At 35.9% G+C, this 23857-nt stretch overlaps 2 protein-coding genes and 1 pseudogene across 4 annotated transcripts in view; 2 read left to right on the top strand and 1 right to left on the bottom strand.

Annotated features, from left to right (window-relative positions):
- MYOCD (myocardin) overlaps nucleotides 1–23857 on the bottom strand; it is a 167948-nt gene that overhangs the window by 123295 nt on the left and 20796 nt on the right. The window lies entirely within an intron of this gene.
- On the top strand, nucleotides 686–1020 carry LOC118848251 (60S ribosomal protein L37-like). Its single transcript, XM_036757076.1, has one exon. It carries the CDS (start codon nucleotides 686–688, stop codon nucleotides 977–979), a length of 294 nt encoding a protein of 97 aa, XP_036612971.1. The 3' UTR covers nucleotides 980–1020.
- On the top strand, nucleotides 2938–3359 carry LOC118848253 (annotated as a pseudogene).

Genomic DNA, 23857 nt, shown 5'->3' on the forward strand with positions numbered 1-23857 from the left:
AAATAAAACACTTAAATACCAAAAATTATGCTTATACATTATCACCATATTATGTTAGACATTCTCTAAGTTATATTATTTCATTAAAATGTGATTTACATTCCACAAAATTTGCAAAATAAGGAAGTTTAATATGAAATCTTGTAGATAATGAGGAGAACTAATTTAAGAACTGTTGGACTACCAGAAATTTATGAGCAAAGAAAAAAGATCCTAGACACCACATTTTAAGAAATCGCAAAAGAAAACTGCCCAGATATCTTAGAACCAGAAGGTAAAGTAAAAATTAAAAGAATCCACTGGTCACCTCTTGAAAAAAATCCCAAAATGAAGACTCCCAGGAATGTTATAGTCAAAATCCAGAACCCCCAGGTCAAAGAAAAATGCTGCAAGCAGCCAAGAAGAATTCAAATACTGAGGAGCCAGAATTAAGATTTGTAATTCACTACAATAAAGGTGCAAAGATCATGGAATATAATATTCCAAAGGCAAAGAATCTGGTCTTACAACCAAGAATAAAACACAGTAAAAACTGAGCATAATCATAAAGGAGAAAAATCTTTAATGAAATAGAGGGCTTCCAAGCATTCTTAATGAAAAGATCAGAACTCAGTAGAAAACTGACATACAGGGTTCAAGAGAAGCATAAAAAGCCGTTCTCTTTGGTCCCGGCGGTTGGAGGAAGATGACGAAGAGGACGTCTTCGTTTGGTAAGCGCCGGAATAAGACGCACACTTTGTGCCGTCGTTGTGGTTCTAAGGCATACCATCTTCAGAAGTCAACATGTGGCAAATGTGGATATCCTGCTAAACGCAAGAGAAAGTATAATTGGAGTGCAAAAGCTAAGCGACGCAACACCACTGGTACTGGTCGGATGAGGCACCTAAAAATTGTCTATCGCCGATTCAGGAATGGATTCCGTGAAGGAACAACACCCAAACCCAAGAGAGCAGCTGTTGCAGCATCTAGTTCATCTTAAGGATTCGACTGTTTGTTAAAATAAATGTCCTGAATGAAAAATGTAAAAAAAAAAAAAAGAGAGAAGCATAAAAAGTAAACATGATTGAGCAACCATAAGGGGCTATACAAGGTTAAATGGTTTACATTCTTATATGCGGAGATGATGCATGTAGCTAGCTCCTCAGAACTTCATCATCAATAGGCAACATACCCAGCACCAAATGTCACAGCATCTAAATTATTCAAGGAAAAGTTACATGACTTCTATAGAGGATGAAATAGTAAAATCATAATAGTGGCGGGGGGGAATCTCAACTCACCCTCTCTTAGACCTATAAGAATCCAACAAAAAAACAAAAAAAAGAAAGAATAGAATTTTACACATCAGATATTCTATAGAAAGAGAATTAATAGCTTAGAGCAACAGGTAGAGAACACTGTCTAAGAAAAGAAAAACCTGAAAATCAGAATGGACCAAATAAAAACTAATTACTACAGGAGATATGAAAAACTAATAAAAACAAAACCGAAATTCTGAAAAAAACATCTGCTAGGTATCTGGAAAATACTGAATGGGAATATACCTATTTCTCAACTGTACGTGGCATCTTTACAAAAACTGACATATATTAAGGCACAAAACCTCACAAACTCATACAGAAAAGGAGAAATGTTAAATGCATCTTTTGCCAAGCATAATACAATGAAATTGCTTTTAATGATGGGTCTTTGAAGCAAAAATTAAAATTAGAAACTAAATAATTTGATGGGTAAAAAGTAGGCCAAAGAACAAATTATAGAAACATTAATTTCATTAAAGATAATAATAATGACAATATACTAAAATTGTTGGAATAAAGACAAAGCAATACTTAGGGAAATTTTATATCATTATCATTTTATATGATACTTCATATTGTAATTTATTATCATCAATAAAGAAAGAAAAAACACATCAATGATTTGGGCAAATACTAAAAATTAGCCTGGAAAGTTAAAAAAACAAAAACAACAAAAAAAACACCACAAAACAATTAATGATCTACATAGAAATCTTGAAAAACAAATGAACAAAAGTGAAGATTTTTAACTGAGCTAATAAATAAAACTAAGAGTTTTTTTTTGGGGGGAGGGCAGGTAAGCCAATAGCTTATCCTTCTTGTAGGGGAGGAGGAATTTGGAAAAGATTGATATGCCTTGGTCAAGTCACAGGCTAGTAATGAGGGTACAGTCACTCCAGTGGTCTCTCAGGAAAAGAAGAGCCTGAAGCAGTAGCTTGAGGGGATAGGAGAGGAGTAAAATGAGGAGTGATAGTGAGCAGCTTTGTTTTGATGCTGGGAGGAGAGGCCAATGACCTTGCAGGAGGACTTGTCTGTGGAGCTTTAATGACAAGAAAAGACCATTGAAATTAAAAAAAAAAAACAAACAAACTAATGAACAAAACCAGTTGAAGAGGAGGAAAAGAAGGGGAAATCCACTTGCAAGGGGGGAAAAGGAGTGGAAGAATTAAATCACCAGATAAAAGCAGTAAAGAAAAAGAAACTGATAACAGAACTTTAAAAGAAAAAGGTTAACAAATGGAAGGGAAGTCAGGGAAAGAGAGACAAGGCCAATGGAGCCACCTTTAAAAAGATTAACCTAAAGTAAATGAAAGGATACAGAACTGTGTTTAAAGTGGAAGAGAGAAAAACATATTTAAATAAAACCCCAACATTAGAGGATGGAAGCATAACTCGTAACTTTAAATGGATTAAGCAATCTGATAAAATTCAAAAGACAAATTGGATAAGAAAAAAGCCCTATAATATCTTGCTTATAAGGAACATTTTAAAAACAGAATAAAACAACGAATAAAAAAAAAGCCAGCATTGCAAGTATGTTATCACGCAAAGCAAAACTATTAAAAATGAGAGACAGGGCGCACAGGCGTGCAAAGGCAGCGAAGGAGCGATTTCCGCCGCCGATGGCCTCTTTCTCTTCCGCGAGGTGGCCAAGGGCGGGCACAGTGTTGCAGAGATGCAGATCTTCGTGAAGACCCTGATGGGCAAGACCATCACGCCTGAGGTCGAACCTAGTGATACTACCGAGAACGTCAAAGCCAAAAACCATGACAAGGAAGGTATCCGCCAGATCAACCACGTCTGATTTTTGCTGGAAAACAGCTGGAAGATGGCCGAACTGTCTCTGACTGCAACATCCAGAAAGAGTCCACTCTGCACTTGGTGCTGCATCTTCGAGGGGTCATCATTGACCCCTCCCTTCGCCAGCTGGCCTAGAAGTACAACCGTGACAAGATGATCTGCCGCAAGTGTTACACCCACCTGCACCTCCGCGTTGTAAACTGCTGTAAGAAGAAGGGGGGCCACACCAACAATCTGCGCAAGAACAAGGTCAAATAAAGACCAGCCTCCGCTCCCAGTTCTGGTTTGGCTCCCCTGACAGATGAAGTGCTCTTGAGCAGTCCGTTGTAACAAGGCCTTGTTCCCGAGTTTAATGGGGCTGTGATATCAATAAAATCCCCTTTTAGTTGAGAAAAAAAAATCAAGGAAACATGCTATACTGAAAGGAACCATAAACAACAAACCAGTATCAGTACAAAGCTTAGATGCTGCAACTATCCTAGCATCCCAATTCATAACAGAAATCTTAATCGAGCTACAGAACTACATAGACAGTAACACAATAGTAAAAGTCTTCTCAGTTTTGGATGAGTCAAACAGAAAGATAAAAAGAAAAAATATACAAATCAACAAATTGCTGGAGAAACTAGAGCTAGAAGACTTGTGGTTTCTTCTGAATGAGACTTTAAGAGAATATATGTATTTCTCAACAGAACATAGAACTTTGCAAAAAAAACCTGACCATATTTTATATTTCCAGATGGCAAACAAATATAAAAAGGCAAAATTAATAAATATAACAGTTACAGGCCATGATGCATAAAAATAGTCATTGGTTCAGGGGCCACAAACACATAAAATGACATGGGCTCAAATGAAATCTTAAATAATGAATATATCAAATAAAAAAATCTTATAAGCAATTAATAATTATGTGAGAGAAAATGTTCATATGAAACAACATATCAAAATATCTGGAATGCCACTAAAACAGGCATCAGGTGAAAAACCATATCCTCAGAAAAACACATTAACGAAATAGAAAAAGAGAGAGCAATGAAATGAATGTGTATTTTTAAAAATTTAGAGAGCCAGCAAATAAACTAGCCCAAAATAAACATTAGAAATTAGAGGAGAAATAGATACATTGGAAACTAAAAACAAAAACAAAAACAAAAAAAACAGCTAAAAACTGGTTCTTTGAAATGACTAATACGATTGATAAACTTTTAGTTAATCTGATTGAAAAGAAGAGGTCAGAAGACTAAATTAACAAAATAGCAACTGAGAAATTTACAATCATAACAAAAGCAGAAGAAAAAATAATAATCAGAACCTACTATACAAAGTTATAGGCTAAAAAAAAAATTACAACTGAGAACACAAATGAGAAGAATGCCTTAAAAATATAAAATAACCAAACTGTCACAAGACCAGATAAAAGTCTTAAATAACCTCTCTCAAAAAAAGGAACTAGAAATAGTTGAAAGTACAAAGGAAAAAAATCTCCTGGTCTTGACAGATTAAAATGGAAATTCTATCGAACTTTTAAACCACAATTAATACCCATACTTCACAAACTATTCCCAAAAATCTAGAAATACACACTCTACCAGTATCCTTTAATGAAACAAACATAGTCCTAATACTTAAATCAAGGAAATGGAAAACTCAGAAAGAAAACTATAGGCCAATACCATTAATGAATACTGACTTAAAAATTTTAAACAAACTATCAAACAGACCAAGAAATAATTCATTATGGCCAACCAGGGATGCAAGGATAACTTCAGGAAAATTATCAATGAAATTAATCGTATCAAAAACCTAAACATCTGAAACCACATGATCATCTCAATAGATGCAGGAAAAGACTTTGACAAAGAACACCCATTTATGCTAAATATCCTACAAAGTATAGGCAAAGAGAGACCTTTTTTTGATATCAATAAAAGCATCTATCTAAAACAAAAAGCAAGAATAATATGCATTGGCCAGACTTTATAATAACCTGAACTTATATGAACAGAAGCAGGAGAAATTGTACACAATTACAGACACATTGTATCTGTGATGACTAACTCTGACAGACTTGACTCCTCTCAGCAAAGCAAGGTTCTAAGATTCCAAAAGATTCCAAAAGATGGAAAAAGCTATCCAGCTATCCACATCCAGAGAAAGAATTATGGAGTCTGAATGCAGATTGACGCATACTATTTGCGCTCTCTCTCTCTCTCTCTCTCTCTCTTTCTCTCTCTCTGTGTTTCATCTTTCTTTTGGTTACAATTCTTTACAACTTGACTATTATGAAAATATGTTCAGTGTGAAGATATATGTAGAACCTATATTGGATTATATACTGTCTTGGGTGGGGAGTGGGGAGGAGAGAAAGGGGGAGAAAATTTGGAGCTCGAAAACTTACGGAACTGAATGTTGTTAAACTAAAAACAAATAAATTTCAAAGGGAAAAAATCAGATACTTCATTGATGAATTTCCAAATTGTAAAACATACACAAGCTGCCTTAACATGTTATTACTGAAGTTGTAAAGTTCCCATTAAATAGCAATATTGTTTCCAGCAAAAAAAAAAAAAAAAAAAAGAATAATGTGTTGGAGAGATACTACAACCTTTTCTAATGAATCTGAGAGTAAAGTAAGAAATCCCACCGTCCTTACTATTACCTGATATAGTTTTGAGAATGCTAACACCAGCAATAATACGAGAGAGAAATTAAAAGCTCAAAAATAGGGAAAGAGGAGATGAAACTATTCTTATTTGCTGATAATCTATGCAATATACTTTGACAATCTTAGGAAATCAGCAAAGATAACACTGATAACTTTAGCACAGTTGCAGACTACAAATAAACCCACAAAAATCAGCTGCATTTCTATATAGTAACAAAATCCAAGAAACAGAAAGGTAAATCACATTCCAAATAACGACAAAATCCATAAAACATTGGGCAGCTAAGTGACGCAGTAGATAGAGCACCAGCCCTGGAGTCAGGAAGACCCGAGTTCAGATCTGGCCTCAGATACTTACTAGTCGTATGATGCTGGGCAAGTCACTTAACCCTGATTGCCTTTAAAAAAAATCCATGAAATATCTGTTGATCAACAGCATGCAAAAGACTTGTATCAATTCAAATATATAATATTCCTTCAAAAAAAGAGAACTTAAATAGCTGGTAGAATATTTAGTACTTATGGCTGGGCCATACCAATATAATAAAAATGATAATACTACCAAACTTAACTAATATTTTAATACTATATCAATCATATTATCAAGGGGTTACTTTATAGAACTAGATGAGACAATAACAAAGATAATTTGGAAAAACAAAAAATTAAGACCACCAAGAAAAATGATGAAAAGAGGTAGATGTGAAGGGGGAATAGCACTTCCAGAACTAAAACTATATCATAAAGCAGCAGTCATCAAAATCATCTGGTATTGGTTTAAAAACAAAGATCAATGGAATACACTAGAAAAGTGAGAATCAGAAACAATGATCTCAATAATTTAGTGTCTGATAAATTGTCTATGAAAAAAATTTCTATTTCATAAAAACTGCTGAGAAAATAGATAAGAAGTCTGGCAGAGATGAGGATTAGACCAGCATCTTCTACCACTCTACATAACACATTCTAAATGGATTTTTGTTGTTCAGTTTTGTCCAACTCTTTGTGATCCATTTGGGGGGTTTTTGGAAAAGAAACTGGTGTGATTTGCCATTTCCTTCTCCAGATCATTTTACAGATGAGGAAACTGAGGTAAACAGGTTTAAGTGGCTTACCCAGTATCACACAGTTAGAAAATGTCTGAGGCCAAATTTGAACTCGGGTCTTGCTGACTCTATGCTTAATGCTCTACTAATGTGCCATCTAGCTGCTTCTCTAAAGATCATACTATAAAATAAATAAAAAGAAGTAGATTATATACCTTGCACAACTATAGGTAGATGTATTCGTAGGCAAAAAGTGAAAGTGATAATTACAAAAGATAAAATAGATAACTTTGATTACATGAAACTGAAAAACTCTCCACAGACAAAATTAATGCACCTAGGATAAGAAGAGAAGTGGCTGAATGAGGAAAAAAAATCTTTGTATCGAATTTCTCTTAAAATGACTGTCATCCAAGAAATATAAAAATTTAATGTGCTTATCAATATCTATTTATCTATGACTAATAGTAATTCTCCAACAAATAAGTGGTCAAACAATATGAATAAATGGTTCTCAAAAAGAAAAATCGCAACGTATTTGCTACTATATAAAAAAATACTCCAAATCGCTAATAAGAGAAATGCAAATCCTAAACTCAATATTTCACTTCAGACCCTCCAAATTGACAAACATGCTGAAAAGAAGATTAATAATCAAGGCTGGTGAGTCTGTGGCATGAAAAGTACACTAATATGTTGCTGGAGCTATGAAATGGTACAATCCTTTGAAATGGTACAATAATTTTGATAAGTAATTTGGAATTAGGCAAAGTGAATAAGTATCCATATCCTGTGAACCAGACTCTGTTCATAGGTTTATACTCCATTGAAGCCACTGATAAATAGAAAACCCTCCATACACTAAATACATAAATAAATAGCAATAATTTGGTGACAGCAAAGAATTTGAAACAAAGTAGATATCCATAGAACAAAGAATATTTAGACAAATTGTCGTACATAAATATTTATTAAGTATTACTATGCTACTGTTGTTCAGCCATTTTAGTTAAGTCTTACTCTTTGTGACTCCATTTGGGTTTTTCTTGGAAAAATACTGGAGTTGTTAGCAATATTCTTCTCCAGTTCATTTTACAGATGAGGAAACTGAGGCAAACAGGGTTAAGTGACTTGCTCAGGGTCACACAGCCAGTAAGTATCTGAGGTCAGATTTGAACTAAGGAAGATGTGTCTTCCTGACTCTAGGCCTGGCATTCTATCCACTGAGACACCTAGCTGTCCTGTATTGCTGTGCTGTAAGAAATGATAAATGCGATGAATACAGTGAAGCATGGAAAGATTTATAGGAACTAATGCAGAGTGGAATAAGCTGAATCCTACCAAACTCCTTCTATGACCAAATTCTTTCCATGATCTAAACTGAAAAGAGAGAAAGTAGAGAAAGAGAGCAATCGATCAATATCCCTAATGAAAATTGATGTAAAATTTTAAATAAAATATTAGCAAGAAGATGACAAAGATTCTTCACTATCATCAGGATAGATTTATATAAGAAATGCAGGACTGGTTCATTAGGAAATCTAACATAACTGATCACATTAACAATAAAAACAATAAAAATTGTATGGCTTTTTCAACATGTGAAGAACAAGCTTTTGACAAAATACAATACCAATTTCTACTTAAAAAAAACACTAAAAAGCACTGAAATAAATGGAGCTTTCCTTAACAAAATTAGTATCTATCTAAAACCAGGAGTGAAAAGTATCTGTAATGAGAATAAGCTAGAAGCCTTTCCAAAAAAGATCAAGGATGAAGGAAAGCTGTTAATTACCACCATTACAATTCAAGATATTACTAAATATGTTGACTATAGTGAGAAGACAAAAAAATAAATTAAAAGAATAAGTAAGCAACACAGAACAAAAATTGTCATTTTTTGCAGATAATGATGGCTTACTTAGGAAACTTTAGTGAGTTGACTTAAAAACTAATTAAATCATATAATAATATGAGGACACAAAATAAATCCACAAATCTTCTGTATCTGTATATTACTAATGAAAACCAGTAGGAAGAGATAGAAAGAAAAATCGTATTTAAAACAACTACAAACTGTATAAGACAACTTGGGAGTCTATCTGCTGAGATTCACATTGGCAGTTACAAAACACTCTTCATGCAAATTAAGACAGAAGTCCAAACCAATATAATAAAGATGTCAACACTGTCTAAATTAATTTATTTACTTAGTACCATACCAATAAAACAACCAAATGGTTATATTATAGAGCTAGAAAAATAATAATAATAATGAACAAAATTTATCTTGAGGAACAAAAGGTCTAGAATATTAATGGAATATTTTTTAAATGTGAAGAAGACCTAGCAGTACCAGAACACAAATCATGCCCTAAGGCTCTAGTCATCAAAACAATTTGGTACCAGGTAAAAAATAGAAAGCTTAGGTGGGGTGGAGCCAAGATGGCAGGGTAAAAGCGGGGACTTGGTTGAGTTCTCTGCCAAATCCATCCAAACACCTGTAAAAAATGACTCTAAACAAATTCTAGAGCAAGAGAACCCACGAAATGACAGAGTGAAATAAGTCTCCAGTCCAAGCCACCTGGATGGTCGCTGGGAAGAGTCTATTGCACTGTGCTGGGAGTGGAGTGCAGCCCAGCTTGGGCCATACCAGCACAGACCAGGCTAGATCAGACCAGGTAGAGCAGGCCTCAGGGCACTGAATCATTGAGCTGTGGAAGTTTCCAGACTTCTCAACCCACAAACACCAAAGACAACTTAGCAGGTCAATGGGAAAACTCTGTTGGACCTGAGTGAGAGAAGGGTGGTCCAGCCTCAGTCCCAGGGTGGTGGCAGGAGCAGCAGCAGTGGCTGCTTCCAGAGCTCCAGGCCCATTGGCCATGGGAGGAATCGAGCATCTGATCAGAGCAGGAGTGCAGGGATCTCTTTGCTGGCACTGAGGCAGGATTCTTTTTCTTTGCCCTGCTTGGATCCGACTCGCAGTCCTAGTTGGCAGTTCCTGGGGTGGGGAGGATCACTGGTGTGGCAGAGTTTGTGGTGACTGTGAAGTGGGAGTCCTCCTAGCAGTTTTAAGGCAGAAAAGAGTGCTTGAGGTCACTCACAGACCACAGCACAGGCCAGTAGAGGAGTAAACACCTCTCCTTAGACCATACACCCTCAGAAGAACTGAAAATTTACAGGTGCCTACAAGTGGCTCAGCAAACAGCTGTGCAAAACCACTAAAGCTTCAGATAGAGCACTCTCCACTCAAACCAGAGTCATACCTTGAGAGAGAGCTCAAAAGTCAAGTAATTGGCTGGGAAAATAAGCAGACAGCATAAAAACTCAGACTATAGAATCTTACTTTGGTGACAAAAAAGATCAAAACATATAGCCAGAAGAAGACAACAAAGTCAAAGATGCTACATCAAAAGCCTCCAAATAAAATATGAATTGGTCTCAGACCATGGAAGAGCTCAAAAAGGATTTTGAAAATCAAGTAAGAGAAGTAGAGGAAAAATTGGGAAAAGAAATGAGAGGGATGCAAGAAAATCATGAAAAACAAGTTAACAGCTTGCTGAAGGAGATCCAAAGAAATACAGAAGAAAAAACACCTTAAAAATAGGCTAACCCAAATGGCAAAAAGAAGTCCAACAAGCCAATGAGTAGAAAAATGCCTTAAAAACAGAACTGGCCAAACACAAAAGGAGGTCCAAAAGCTCGCTGAAGAAAATAATTCCTTAAAAATTAGAATGGAGCAAATGGAAACTAATGACTTTACGAGAAATCAAGAAATTATAAAACAGAATGAAAAAATAGAAGACAATGTAAAATATCTCACTGCAAAAAAAAAAAAAAAACCACTGACCTGGAAAATAGATCCAGGAGAGATAATTTAAAAATTATTGGACAAACTGAAAGCCATGATCAAAAAAAGAGCCTAGACATCATCTTTCAAGAAATTATCAGGGAAAACTGCCCTGATATTCTGTCTAGAACCAGGGGGTAAAATAGAAATTGAAAGAATCCACTGATCACCTCTTGAAAAAGATCCCAGGTCAAGGAAAAAATATTGCAAGCAGCTAGAAAGAAACAATTTGAGTACTGTGGAAACACAATCAGGATAATACAAGATCTAGCAGCTTCTACATTGAGGGACTGAAAGGCTTGGAACATGACATTCTGGAGGACAAATGAGCTAGGATTAAAACCAAGAATCACCTACCTAGCAAAACTGAGGCTAATATTTCAGGGGACAAATGGATCTTCAATGAAATAGAGACCTTTCAAGCATTCTTGATGAAAAGACTAGAGCTGAATAGAAAATTGGCCCTTCAAATACAAGAATCAAGACAAGCATAAAAAGGTAAACAGCAAAAAGAAATCATAATGGACTTATCAAAGTTGAACTGTTTACATTCTTACATGGAAAGATGGTATTTGTAACTCATGAGACCTTTCTCAGTATTAGGGTAGTTGAAGAGAATATACATATATAAATACATACATAGGTATATATACATACATAAATATGTGTGTGTATACATACATGTGTGTGTGTGTATGTATATACAGAGAGAGAGAGAAAGAGAGAGTGCACAGAGTAAGTTGAATATGAAGGGATGATATTTAAAAAATAAAATTAAGGGGTGAGAGGAATATATTCGAAGATGGAGAAAGGGAGAGACAGAATGGGGTAAATTATCTCACATAAAAGAAGCAAGAAAGAGCTGTTATAATGGAAGGGAAGAGGGGGGAGGTGAAAAGGAATGAGTGAACCTTACTCTACTTGGATTTGGCTTAAGGAGGGAACAACATACACATTCAATTGGGTATCTTACCCTACAGGAAAGTAGAGGGGAAGGGGATAAGAGGGGGGAATGATAGAAGGGAGGACAGATTTGGGGAGGGAGTAGTCAGAAGCAAACACTTTTGAGGAGGGACAGGGTCAAAGGAGAAAATTGAATAAATGAGGGACAGGATAGGATGGAGGGAAATATAGTCAATCTTTCACAACATGACTGTTATGGAAGTGTTTTGCATGATGACACAGGTATAACCTATAATGAACTACTTGCCTTCTCAAGGAGGGCAGGTGGAGCAGGAAGAAGGGAGAGAATTTGGAACTCAAATTTCTAAAAACAAATCTTAAAAATTGTTTTTACATGCAACTGGGAAATAATATATGCAGGCAATAGGGTATAGAAATCTATCTTGCCCTACAAGAAAGTAAGGGGGAAGGGAATAAAGGGGAGGGAGCATGGTGATAGAAGGGAGGGCAGATTGAGGAAAGGGACAACCAGAATACATGCCATCTTGGAGTGGGAGGGAGAGGAGAGATGGGGAGAAAATTTGGAACTCAAAATCTTGTGGAAGTGAATGTTGAAAATTAAAAATAAATTAATCTTTAAAAATAGAAAGCTTAATCAGTGGAACAGATTAGGTACACAGTATACACAGGCAAATGATTGTGATTACTAGTGTTTGAAAAAAAAATTGACCCTAGCTATTGAGACAAGAATTCACTAATCATCAAAAATATTTGGGAAAACTAAAAAGCAGTCTAGCAGAAACTAAGCACAGACCACTACCTCACAACATTTACTAAGAGAAATACCAAATTGGTACATGACCTAGACATAAGGTATGATATCTTAAATTATGCTTATAAGTTCCCCATAGCCAAACCTTTTGATAAGGAGAGTTTGTGACCAGACAAGAGATGGAGAGGTTCACAGGAGATAAAACAGACAATTTTGATTATATAAAGTTAAAAAGTTTTTAAATAAACAAAATCATTGAAGCTGGAAGTAAGAAATTGAAGAAAACATCTTTGCAGCAAGGTCCTGACAAAGATCTTATTTCTGAGAGACATAGAGAAATTCATAAGAATTAGAACCATACCCCAATTGATAAATTATCAAAGGCTAAAACTAAGCTGTTTTCAGGAAAAAAAAACCCATGCTTTTAATAGCCATATAAAAATCTTCTAAATTAGATAAATGCAAATTAAAACAACTCTGAGGTACTAACTCACACTCATAAAATTAGCTAAGTTGACAAAAAAAGGAAAATGACAAAAGATAGAGAGACTGCAGAAAAATAGCTACTTTAATCCACTGTTGGTGGAGCCAGGAACTGGTCCATATTTTTTTACTCAGCTATGGTGCTCCTATGCATATACACCAAAAAGACTGAGGAAGGAGGAAAACAAAAACATATCAGTACGAAAATATTTTGCAGCTCTTTTGTGGTGGCAAAGAATTAGAAACTGATGGGGTGTTATCAAATGGGGAATGGCTAAACAAGTTATGTCATATTAATATGATGAAATTTGCTATAAGAAATTATGTAGAAAAAGGCTTCAAAAAAACCTGGGCATGCTTATATGGACTGATGAAGAGTACAACAATTTATATAACAGCAATATTGTAAAGATAATCAGTTTTTAAAAACATATTAACTAATCTAATTAATTAATTAACTTGGAATTAACCAAAGGACTCATGATAAAATATGCTCTATATTTGTAGGTAGAGAACTGATAGACTCAGACTACAAATTATGTTTTTTCACGTTTCTTTTTTCTTTTCTCCTTTCTCCCTTCCCTTGTCTTCCTTTCTCCTTCTCCTTCTCCTATTCTTTCTCCTCCTCATCCTTCTCTTACTCCCTTTCTTTCCCCTTCCCTTCCTTTTCCATTATGGCCAATATGAGCTTTTGTTTTGCATGACTATACACATTTGTAATGGATTTTATTTTCCTTCCTTCCTTCTCAATCAGGGGTGGAAGAGAAGGGAGAGAGACAATTCAGAACTGAAAATAATACTATATTTAACAATACATTTTAAAAAGTCTAAAAAACTCACTAGCATAGAGATGATAATTGAATCCATAGTTACTGATAAGATCACCAAAGTGATATAATATGGAGGGAGAAGAGAAGAGGACCCAGGATAGAACCTTGTGGGATACAGTGAGCCTTACTTGGATGAAGATCCAGCAGAAAAGACTGACAGAGTAGTCAGATAGGTAGGGGGGAAATTAGGAGAATGTAGTATCGTAAAAGTGTACCATGGGTGGGAGGGAGGGAGGACCAACAGTCTCTATAGCTGCAAAGATGTCATGAAGTATAGAAAGGACCATTAAATATAACCATTAGATTTCTAGCCCACATGCTCTGTTATTCATTCTTGCAAAAAAACTGACACATACTTCAAACTTGTCAAAAATCTTACACCATCTACCAAAACATTGGGTATTTGGACCATAAGTGTAAAACTGAATCTGAAGTGAGGAAAAGACATGTATCAATATCTTCAGAAAGACACTTATCCTTTTTACACAATCTCTCTCTTTCTTTTTCACTATGTATACCTTTCAGCAATGAGCAAGGATGAATCAGTATGACATATCTCACTCAATACCTTGTATACACTCTGAAATTTAGTTTTGTTTCATATTTTATATAACATTGCATAGTTATCAAGAACTGCTTTAAAACAGCATTTTTCTCAGTTTCTTCAGCTCATTAGGGTAATTTAAAATGTTATTTTGGTATTCTCAAAAATTATGCTTTTCTGATATTTTAAGAGTACCTAAAAGCATCTTTAAAAGGAAAAAATACTGATAATAATAGTAATAACAATTATAATAATGATAATGATCAATTCATATGCATTTAAGACTATAATAAATTCTCCATTCTACTGTCAAAGCTGTCCTGCTTCTCTGTTTCCTTCTAAACTTCTATCTCTTGTATTCTGTGCATTTTAAAAATGCTTCAATGACATTCTTTTCTTCTTTTTCTTTTTTTTGGCAATACTATCAGTAATCACCTTTTCCTTAACAAATCTTACCCTCCAACTGAATAAGGAAACACTTGTAAGAAATAACAAAAAAAATACAAGACATATCTAAAAATTTATTCTTCTGTCTTCATAATTAGTCCATTAACTCTCTGCCAAGACATCCTTAGCTTGTTTCACTCCCAGTTTTTTGGAACTTTGGTCAGTGATTTCATTGAGCAGAGGTTTTTAAGTCTTTCAAAATAATTTTTCTTTACAGTGTTGTTATTGTATAAATTGTATCAGTTCTGCTAATTTCTTTTTTCATGGATTCATACATATTTTTCATAAGTTTCCTTGAAAGCATCCCTTTTTACCATTTATCATAACATTACATTTAGATATTATAATTTGTTCAGTCATTCTCCAAATGATGGACATTACTTTTGTTTCCATTCCTTTACTACAAGAAAAATAGCTACTATAAATATTTTTGTACATGTGATTCCTATTCAGAGGCATCCTGGAGCCAGCTCAAACCATCTTGAGATTGTGAAGTTTTCAGTGTGATCATTTACACCTTGGAAATCAGTTAAAATTATAAATCAGAGCTTGAATTATTTTGTTGATTGTCTAAACATAACAAAGTGATGGAGAAACTGTTAACAATATAGATTAAATTTAAATGTGTGTCATGAATATACTTCCCCCTCTCCACTCCCACTGCTCCCTCCCCAGAGAGTAGGTTGCTAAACAATTATCAGTGGAGTTTTGGTCCCATTCCTCTTTCTTTGATCTCTGTGGGCTAAAGACCCAATGGCTGTATTAGTGGGTCAAAAGATTTGCACAGCTCCATAACTTTTCATGTTTAGTTGAGGTTCTTGATTTCTTGCTTTTCTAGGGTATTTTTAGTTGCATTATTAATTCACTGATATGGTCATCTTTTTTGTTGCTGTTAATAGTGATGTTTAGAGATAACAAAATTTCCCTTATAGAATGTGTTGGTATGTTGTCTCATTGTCATGATTTTGTTTGATGAAATTATATGTTGATTTTATGATTTGTTCAAGTTATTTGTTCTCTAATTAATTTTTAATCCTTTCTTTTCAGGTCCTTTATTGAATATATTTTACTACATTTTGGCCATTAAAGTATGTGTTTCGCATTTCTGTTCTTTTAAATTTCCTCATAAAGTTTTATGCTTTAGTACATGGTCAATTTGTAAAGATGCTATATCACATGAGAAATGTTATGTGTATGTGTTGTATACATATATATGTGTATGTGTGTGTATATATAAATATACACACATACATATTTTTTCATTTTCCATTAAAAATCATCAGAAATCTATCATATCTAAGTTATCTAGTATTCTACTCAGGTCCTTAGCTTCTTTTTTACTTATGATAGCTAATAGCTAACACTTACATAGCGCTTGCCATGTACCAAGCACTCTGCTGAGCATCCCTTTGTAAAAACAAATTGAAGTTAAATGTCCTTTTTAATGCTATGGGACTTATATCACTTCCTCTTTTCTCACTGGGATAGATGACCCCCATAGGAAGTAATCTAGACTATATTTTTAATTTTATATTTATTTTCTTCAAATAGAACTATATTTTATTTTTAGTTTGAAATTCTCCCTTCCTCTCCCTTTCCCCTGCCCACTGAGAAGGCAAGAAAAATAACACACATTAAAATATGTATAGTCATGCAAAACATTTTGTTAAGTAATATTATAGGGAAACAGTCAGTAGACAGAGTGACTGAAGATTGGTGAGAGGGAGGACAACAGAGAGGGCAATCTGCTGAAGAATGACTTCTAGGTTGTGAGCTTGAGGAATGGGATGGTATTGCACTTTACAAGTAACAGAAAAGGTTAGGGGCAGGGAGGGGAGAAGGGTTTAGATTGTGAGTTTCTTTAGCCTCTTTTGTCTTTTGCCTCTTTTTGTATCCCCAACACTTAGCATAGTTCTTGTTACATAGTAGGCACTTAATAAAAGTTTATTGATTGATTAGTTGGGGGTGATTGATTCAATTATTCCCAGCTCTTATCTAAAAATACCTGAATGCACATATGTTTCTTACATAGCTCCTGCCTCAAGTCAAAATCAGAATTTCTGAAGCACTCATGAAGCATTCTTTGGCATGCACTGGACACAAATAAAGACAAAAGACAGTCCCTGCTCTCAAGGAGCTCACAGTGTAATGAGGGAGACAACATGCAAATAACTATGTAGAAACAAAATACATACAGGATAAATTGATATTAGTTTCAGAGGAAAGGCACTAAGATTAAGGAAGATTGAGAAATGCTTCTTGCAGAAGGTAAGACTTTCGTTGTTCAGTCATTTCAGTTGTATCTGACTCCCTGTTGGAGTTTTCTTAGTAAAGATACTGGAGTGGCTTGCTATTTCCTTCTCCAGATCATTTTACAGATGAGGAACTGAGGTAAACTGAATTAAGTGTCTTGCCCAAGGCCCCAAGCTAGGAAATCTGTCTGACGACACATCTGAGCTCAAGAAGATGAGTCTTCCTGATTTCAGGCCAGGCACTGTATCTACTAATGTCACCCACCTGACAAAGTAAGCCTTTAGCTGAGACTCAAAGGAAAGCAAGGAAGGATGGAAAGGGAGAATATTTCAGGCATGAGATCAGCCAATGAAATTACTCTGAGTAGGGAGATAGAGAGTCTTTTGCAAGGAACAGAAAAGAGAACAGTGTCACTGGACTGAAGAATACTTGGAGGGGAGAGTAAGCTGTAAGACTACTGGAAATATAGGAAGGGGCCAGGTTATAAAGGGCTTTGAAAGCCAAATAGATGATTTTGTATTTGATCTTATAGGGAACAGTGAGCCACTGGAGTTTATTTAATGGAGGGATATGTTTGTGTGATACAGCAGACCTAAACTTTGGGAGTCAATTAATAGCTGAGATAACTGACTGAAGTGCAGAGATACTTGAGTCAAGTCAGGGAGACCAACCAGCTCTCTACTGAAATTATCCTGGTGTGAGGTGATGAGGGCGTGCACCATGGTTGTGGTAGTGTTTTGTCAGTGATGAAAGCATGTATGAAAGATGTAATGAAGATAAAATGGAGAGGTCTTGGCAACAGATGGATGTGGGGGCAGGGAGGGTTAGAGAGAACAAGGTTGTAAGTCTGGGAGACTGGAAGAATGTTGGTACCTTCAAAAACCTTGAAAAATTAAGTTGAAAGAAGATTGGGGGTGGTGGTAAGGAAGATAACGAATTCTTTTTTGGATAAATTGAATTTAAAATGTCTATTGAGCCTCCAGTTTGAGATGCCCAATAGGTAGTTGGAGGTGTAATACTGGACGTGGACAGAGATGTTAGGGCTGGACAAATAGATCTACATAGAAATGATAATTAAAATAATGGGAGCTAATGAGGTAACCAAGTAAAATAATATAGCAGAAGAAATGAAAAGGACCAAGGACCAAGCCTTAGGGAAATCTCACAGTTAATGGATATAACCTGCATAAAGATCCAGGAGTCATCAGACAAATAGAAGAACTAGGAGAAAAAAGTCATGAAATCTTAGAGGTAATAGTACATCAAGGAGAAGAGGGTGATTGATGGTCTCAAATTCTGTGAAGAGGCCAAGAATATAATTAAGACATTTACTTTGGAGAGAAGAGTTTCAATTTATTGATGAGGTTGGAAGCCAGACTGAAAGAAGAAAACTGAGAAGAAAGTCTTCAGGAAGTCTTCACTTTAAACCAGGCTCAGCCACTAACTTGGACAAATCACCTTACTTCTTTCATCTTGTTTCCTTTGTAAAGTGTACAGTACTTACCTATCTCACAGAACTGTTTTGATGACTAAATAATTATTTGTAACCAAAAAACACTAGATAAATTATAATATTATTAGTTTCTAGTTACAGATACAATTACTGCCCACTGAAACACTGCTTATTAAATTTACAAAAGATGCAAAACTGAGAGGGATGGCTAACCTATTAGATCATCTTTTAGCAGACTAGAATGTTGGCCCAAATCTAAAAAAGATGAAATTTTATATAGAATAAAGGTGAATTTTTACACTTGGGTTTAAAAAAATCAACTTCACAAGTACAAGATAAAAAAGTCATTGCTATAAAAATTTGTTAATGAAAAATATCTGAGACTTTTCACGGAATATAAGCTCAATAAGAGTATGATATAGTGGCCAAAAAAGCTTTTGCAACTTTAGGATGCATTAAGAGGAATGTGGTATCCAGGACTGGGAGTTGAAATTCCTACTCTACTGTGCTTTATCCAGAACATCTCTGGTGTATTATGTTCAATTCTGGATGCCACACATTAGGAAATACATTGATAGACTGGAGAGTACTGAGAGAAGCACAGGTCAAGGATCCATACCAGTGTCCAAATATGTTTCAAGTTATTTTATAAAGATGTTTCTTCACATAAACACAGTAAGGCTATGTTTCCTCTCAGCACCTTGACAAATCCTTAGTTGAAAATTTAATTCTTGGAGGTGGAACCAAGATGGTGGAGAAAAGGCAGTGACTCACCTGAGCTCTCCCCCAAACCCTTCTATTTCAACAATCCGGCTAGCAGGTGCTGTGGGGGTGTAAAAACCAACAACAACCAGCTCACAGAACGCTGCAAGCCCAGGTTCTTTTGATCTGCTTTACTAAGGAAAGCAATGTTAAGGGGTTAACAATCTCAATTTAATCCAGCATACAAATACCATTCACTTAGTTCAGGGGAAAAGCTAGCACCTTGAACTTCAGAGCAAATATAAACAAATTACAAACAGACCAAATACAATTCATGGTTACCAAGAAAACCATCAACATCTGAGTTCAGCTGGAAGGCCCTTACAGCGGCTGCCCACAGTCCCACACCTCCAGGAGTGAGAGCCTTAGGCAAACAGCTGTCCTCTCTTTTTATACAGTTTCAGACTTCATCTAACATCATCTGAGCAACCAGAACTTAGGCTACTTCAATTGTCTCTGGTTTTAGCCCCTCCCTTCATTGGCCCCACCTGGAGCTCCACTTTAGTTACCAATTCACATCCACATAGGCTTAGCACCTAATAGATAGGGGTTTGGGCCTGGGGCTTAGCACCTAGTAACACTCAATCAAAGACACTGAATTAATCAAAGGAAACAAAGGCCAGACTCTTCAAGGATCCCCAATACACCTTCTGAACACCTTAAATAATGACATAAAAACAGAACCCACAAAAGGACAGGGTGAAATAATTTTCTAGTCAAAGACAACTTAGAAGGTTGGCAGGAAAGGTCTGTCACACTAGGGTGACAGTGAACAGACTGGGCCCCAGCAAACCAAGAGTAAGCATTGGGAGCTATTGAATCTGCACCAGCAATGGCTGCTTCCAGAGTTCTCAGCCCATAGATGGTAATGGGGTCAAACAACTGATCAGAAGGAGATTACAAGGGTCTTTTGCTAGCACTGGGGGCAGGCCTCTGTTGTTTTGCCCATCCTCAGATCTGGGCTGCAGTCTTGGGTGGCAAGGAGGAGCACTAGTACACCAGAGCTTGTGGGCCTGCAGTGGAGCAGGGACCTTTGTCACAGTTGCAGGGTAGAAAAATGTGCTTGTGATCAGTCACAGATGAGAGCATAGGCCAGGAGACTAGTAAACACCTCTCCTTTTATCATACCACCTTGAAAGAAATGAAAGCTTATAGGTCCTTAGAAGTATCTCTAAAAATAGCTGCACAAAACCCCTGAAGCTTGGGATAGTGTACAAAAAGTAAAGGAATAGATCGGAAAAATGAGCAAACAGCAGAAAAAAAATCTGACTATAGAAAGTTACTATGGTGACAAGGAAGATGAAAACACACACTCAGAAGATGACAACAAAGTCAAAGCTCCTACATACAAAGCCTCCAAGAAAAATATGAATTGGTCTCAGGCTATGGAAGGGCTCAAAAATAATTTTTGAAAATTAAGTAAGAGTTCCAAGGCAAAATATGGACTTTCAAAAAACAGAGGACTTTCAAGCTTTCTTAGTGAAAAGACTAGAGGTGAATAGAAAATTTGACTTTCAAACACAACAATCAAGAGAAGCATGAAAAGGTAAACAAGAAAGAGAAATCATAAGGGACTTACTAAAGTTGAACTGTTTTGTTTATATTCCTACATAGAAAGATGATGTGTATGATTCATCAGACGTCAATATCATAGTAGCGGAAAGGAATATGCATGTATATATATGTGAATACATATATATACATATGTGTGTGTCTATGTATGTATATATGTAGGTATATATATGTGTGTGTGTGTATATATATATATATACACACACAAGGGGCACAGGGTGAGTTGAATATGAAGGGATGATATCTAAAAAAATAAAATCAATTTAAGAGATAAGAGAGGAATATATTGAGAGAGGGAGAAAGGGATAGATAGAATGGGGCAAATTATCTCACATAAAAGTGGCAAGAAAAAGTGATTCTGTAGGAAGAGAAGAGGGGGCAAGTGAGGGGGAATGAGTAAATCTTGCTCTCATTGGATTTGAACTGAGGAGAGAATACCATGCACACTCAGCTGGGTATCTTACCCCACAGGAAAGAAGGAGGAAGAAGATAAAAAAGAGGGAATGATAGAAGGGAGGGCAGACAGGGGGAGGAGGTAATCAAAAACAAACACTTTCGAAAAGGGACAGGGTCAAGGGAGAAAATTCAATAAAGGGGGATAGGTTAGGAAGGAGCAAAACATAGTTAATCTTTCACAACATGAGTATTGTGGAAGGGTTTTACATAATGATATGCATGTGGCCTATGTTGAATTGCTTGCCTTCTTAGGGAGGGTGGGTGGGGAGGGAAGAGGGGAGAGAATTTGGAACTCAAAGTTTTAAAAACAGACGTTCAAAAACAACAACAACAACAAAAAAGTTTTTGCATGCCACTAGAGAATAAGATACACAGGCAATGGGGCATAGAAATTTATCTTGCCCTACAAGAGATAAAGGGAAAGGAGGATGGGAGGGGAGTGGGGTGACAGATGGGAGGGCTGACTGGGGAATGGGGCAACCAGAATATACACCATCTTGGAGTGGGGGGAGGGTAGAAATGGGGAAAAAATTTCTAATTAAACTCTTTTGGAAATCAATGCTTAAAACTAAATATATTAAATAAATTTTAAAAAAAAGAAAATCAAGTAAGAGAGGTAGAGGAAAAACTGGAAAGAGGAATGAAAGTGATGCAAATCATGACAAAAAGAGAGAGTGTTGTAAACTAAAAATAAAAAATCTCCACGTTTCTCTTTTTTTTTTCTTTTTTTTGAGATTTTTTATTTTTAATTTACAACACTCAGTTCCACATGATTCTGAGTTCCAGATTTTCTTCCCCTCCTCCCCCCTCCCTCCCCAAGATGGCATGGAATCCGATATATCTTCTACATATAACTTTGCATTGAACCTATTTACAGAGGAAGAAGAAACAAAACCAAAAAAAAAAAATTAAAAAAAGAGAAAAAAAAAACAAAGGGGAAAAAAAAGGCTAGCATAAATTGTGCCTCAATCTGCATTCAGGCTCCATAGTTCTTTCTCTGGGTGTAGATAGCTCTCTCCATCATGAGTCCTCTGGAGTTGTCTCTGAACCCTGGATTGCTGAGAAGAGCAAAGTCTATCAGGGTTAGTCATCACAGAATCCATACATATGTGATTGTGTATAATGTTTTCCTGGTTCTGCCACGCTCACTCAGCATTATATAATGTAGGTTTTTCCAGGTTATTATGAAGTCCGTTTGGAAGTAGACACAATTATTTTTGCCATTTTTCAGATGAGGCTAAGGTTGTGGAGGTTAAGTGTAACCTTGTAATCAGAGTTACACAGCTAATAAATATCTTCCTGTCTAGTCTACCTGACTCCAACCAGGTCCATTGCTTTATCCACTATACTACACAGCCGTGTTATGAGATAACTTCATGAATGAGATGGAGGACGAGACATTTTCTCTGATCCCCACAACGTTTCAGACCTCTTGAAAATAGAAATTATCCACTAAAGATAAAGCAACTTCAATTGTCTTCATGGTCTAGGACACTCAAAATTGAAAAGAAAGTTAATTTCTAAAATATGAGCTCACTCAGCAATGCTCCCCTACCTCTCAATGCTACACTAACAGACCCAACAACTCAACATAGGCCACAAGCCTTCAAGAGCAAAAGACTACTAAAGCCACAACCCCCTAGCAGCAGCCTAGAAGTTCTCTGAACTACAGACAACTAAGGAACAGAGGCAGTTGAACAGGACACCATGTGGAGAATTGCAGGGGAGGCTGTGTCGCACTTCATTAAGTGTGAGGGAAAGAGCACAGCATCTAGTTGGGACTAGTTCTGAGCACCCAAAAGTCACTTGGGACAGAGCCCTAGGCTGGTGAACCATGAATCTCCTAGGGTTGAAGAGGAGAAGCTTTGAGGTCCAGTCCCAAAAAAACCATTAGAAAAGACAGCATCATAAAAATTTAAAAAAAATCAGGAGGAAAAAAAGACAGAAATAACCAAAGATTTCAGGAAGAAGGAAATTCAGAGAACTTGAATATAACCAGATAAATCAATAGGGCAAACATTAACAACAGAAGGTAATACGGCCTCAAGATCTAGTAATAATGCAAAAGAAAGAAAGAAATTTCACAAAAGAAAGGAAAATGATCCAACATTTGATGACACAGGGGAAGCTGTGGAACATGGAAAGAACAGGGAACCACATGTTGTTTCTGAATGGTTCAAGAGAGAAATAAAATTATTAGATCAGAATTTATGGCTCACGCAACAAAAATAATAGGTAGATTAGAAAAACTAGAATTTGCCATGGTAAATCTCACCAAAGTGGGGAAATGGGGGAGAACAATATATTGGGAATACAAACAAATAGAAGTGAAGGACAACTTAGGAGAAGAGAAGCAAAAAAAACAATAACAAAAGAAGATATGCAAAACTTACTGATCTCAAAAACAGAATGTGTACAAACAACCTAAGAGTAATTGACTCCCAGAAGACAAGATAGAATTTAAAAAAACCCTTACCATTATAATGCTGGAAATAACAGAAGAGAAATACCCCGAACTTGTGACCATAGAAAATGAAATACCAATGGAAAGAATTCACATATCATCTCTGGAAAAAAAAACCCAAAACTCAAGGCTTCAAACTCCAAGACACATGTGGTTAAATTTAACAATTTAGTTCAAAACCAAGTTCTACAAGTGACCAGGAGAAAGATCTCCAAATACAAAGAAAAGGAAATTTGAATAATGCAAGACAATT

This window comes from Trichosurus vulpecula, chromosome 4 (assembly GCF_011100635.1).
Source record: "Trichosurus vulpecula isolate mTriVul1 chromosome 4, mTriVul1.pri, whole genome shotgun sequence".
NCBI classification, from domain to species: Eukaryota; Metazoa; Chordata; class Mammalia; order Diprotodontia; family Phalangeridae; genus Trichosurus; species Trichosurus vulpecula.

Coding starts and splice junctions, on each gene's coding strand:
- LOC118848251 (XM_036757076.1), top strand. CDS start 686: ATGACGAAGAGGACGTCTTCGTTTGGTAAGCGCCGGAATAAGACGCAC.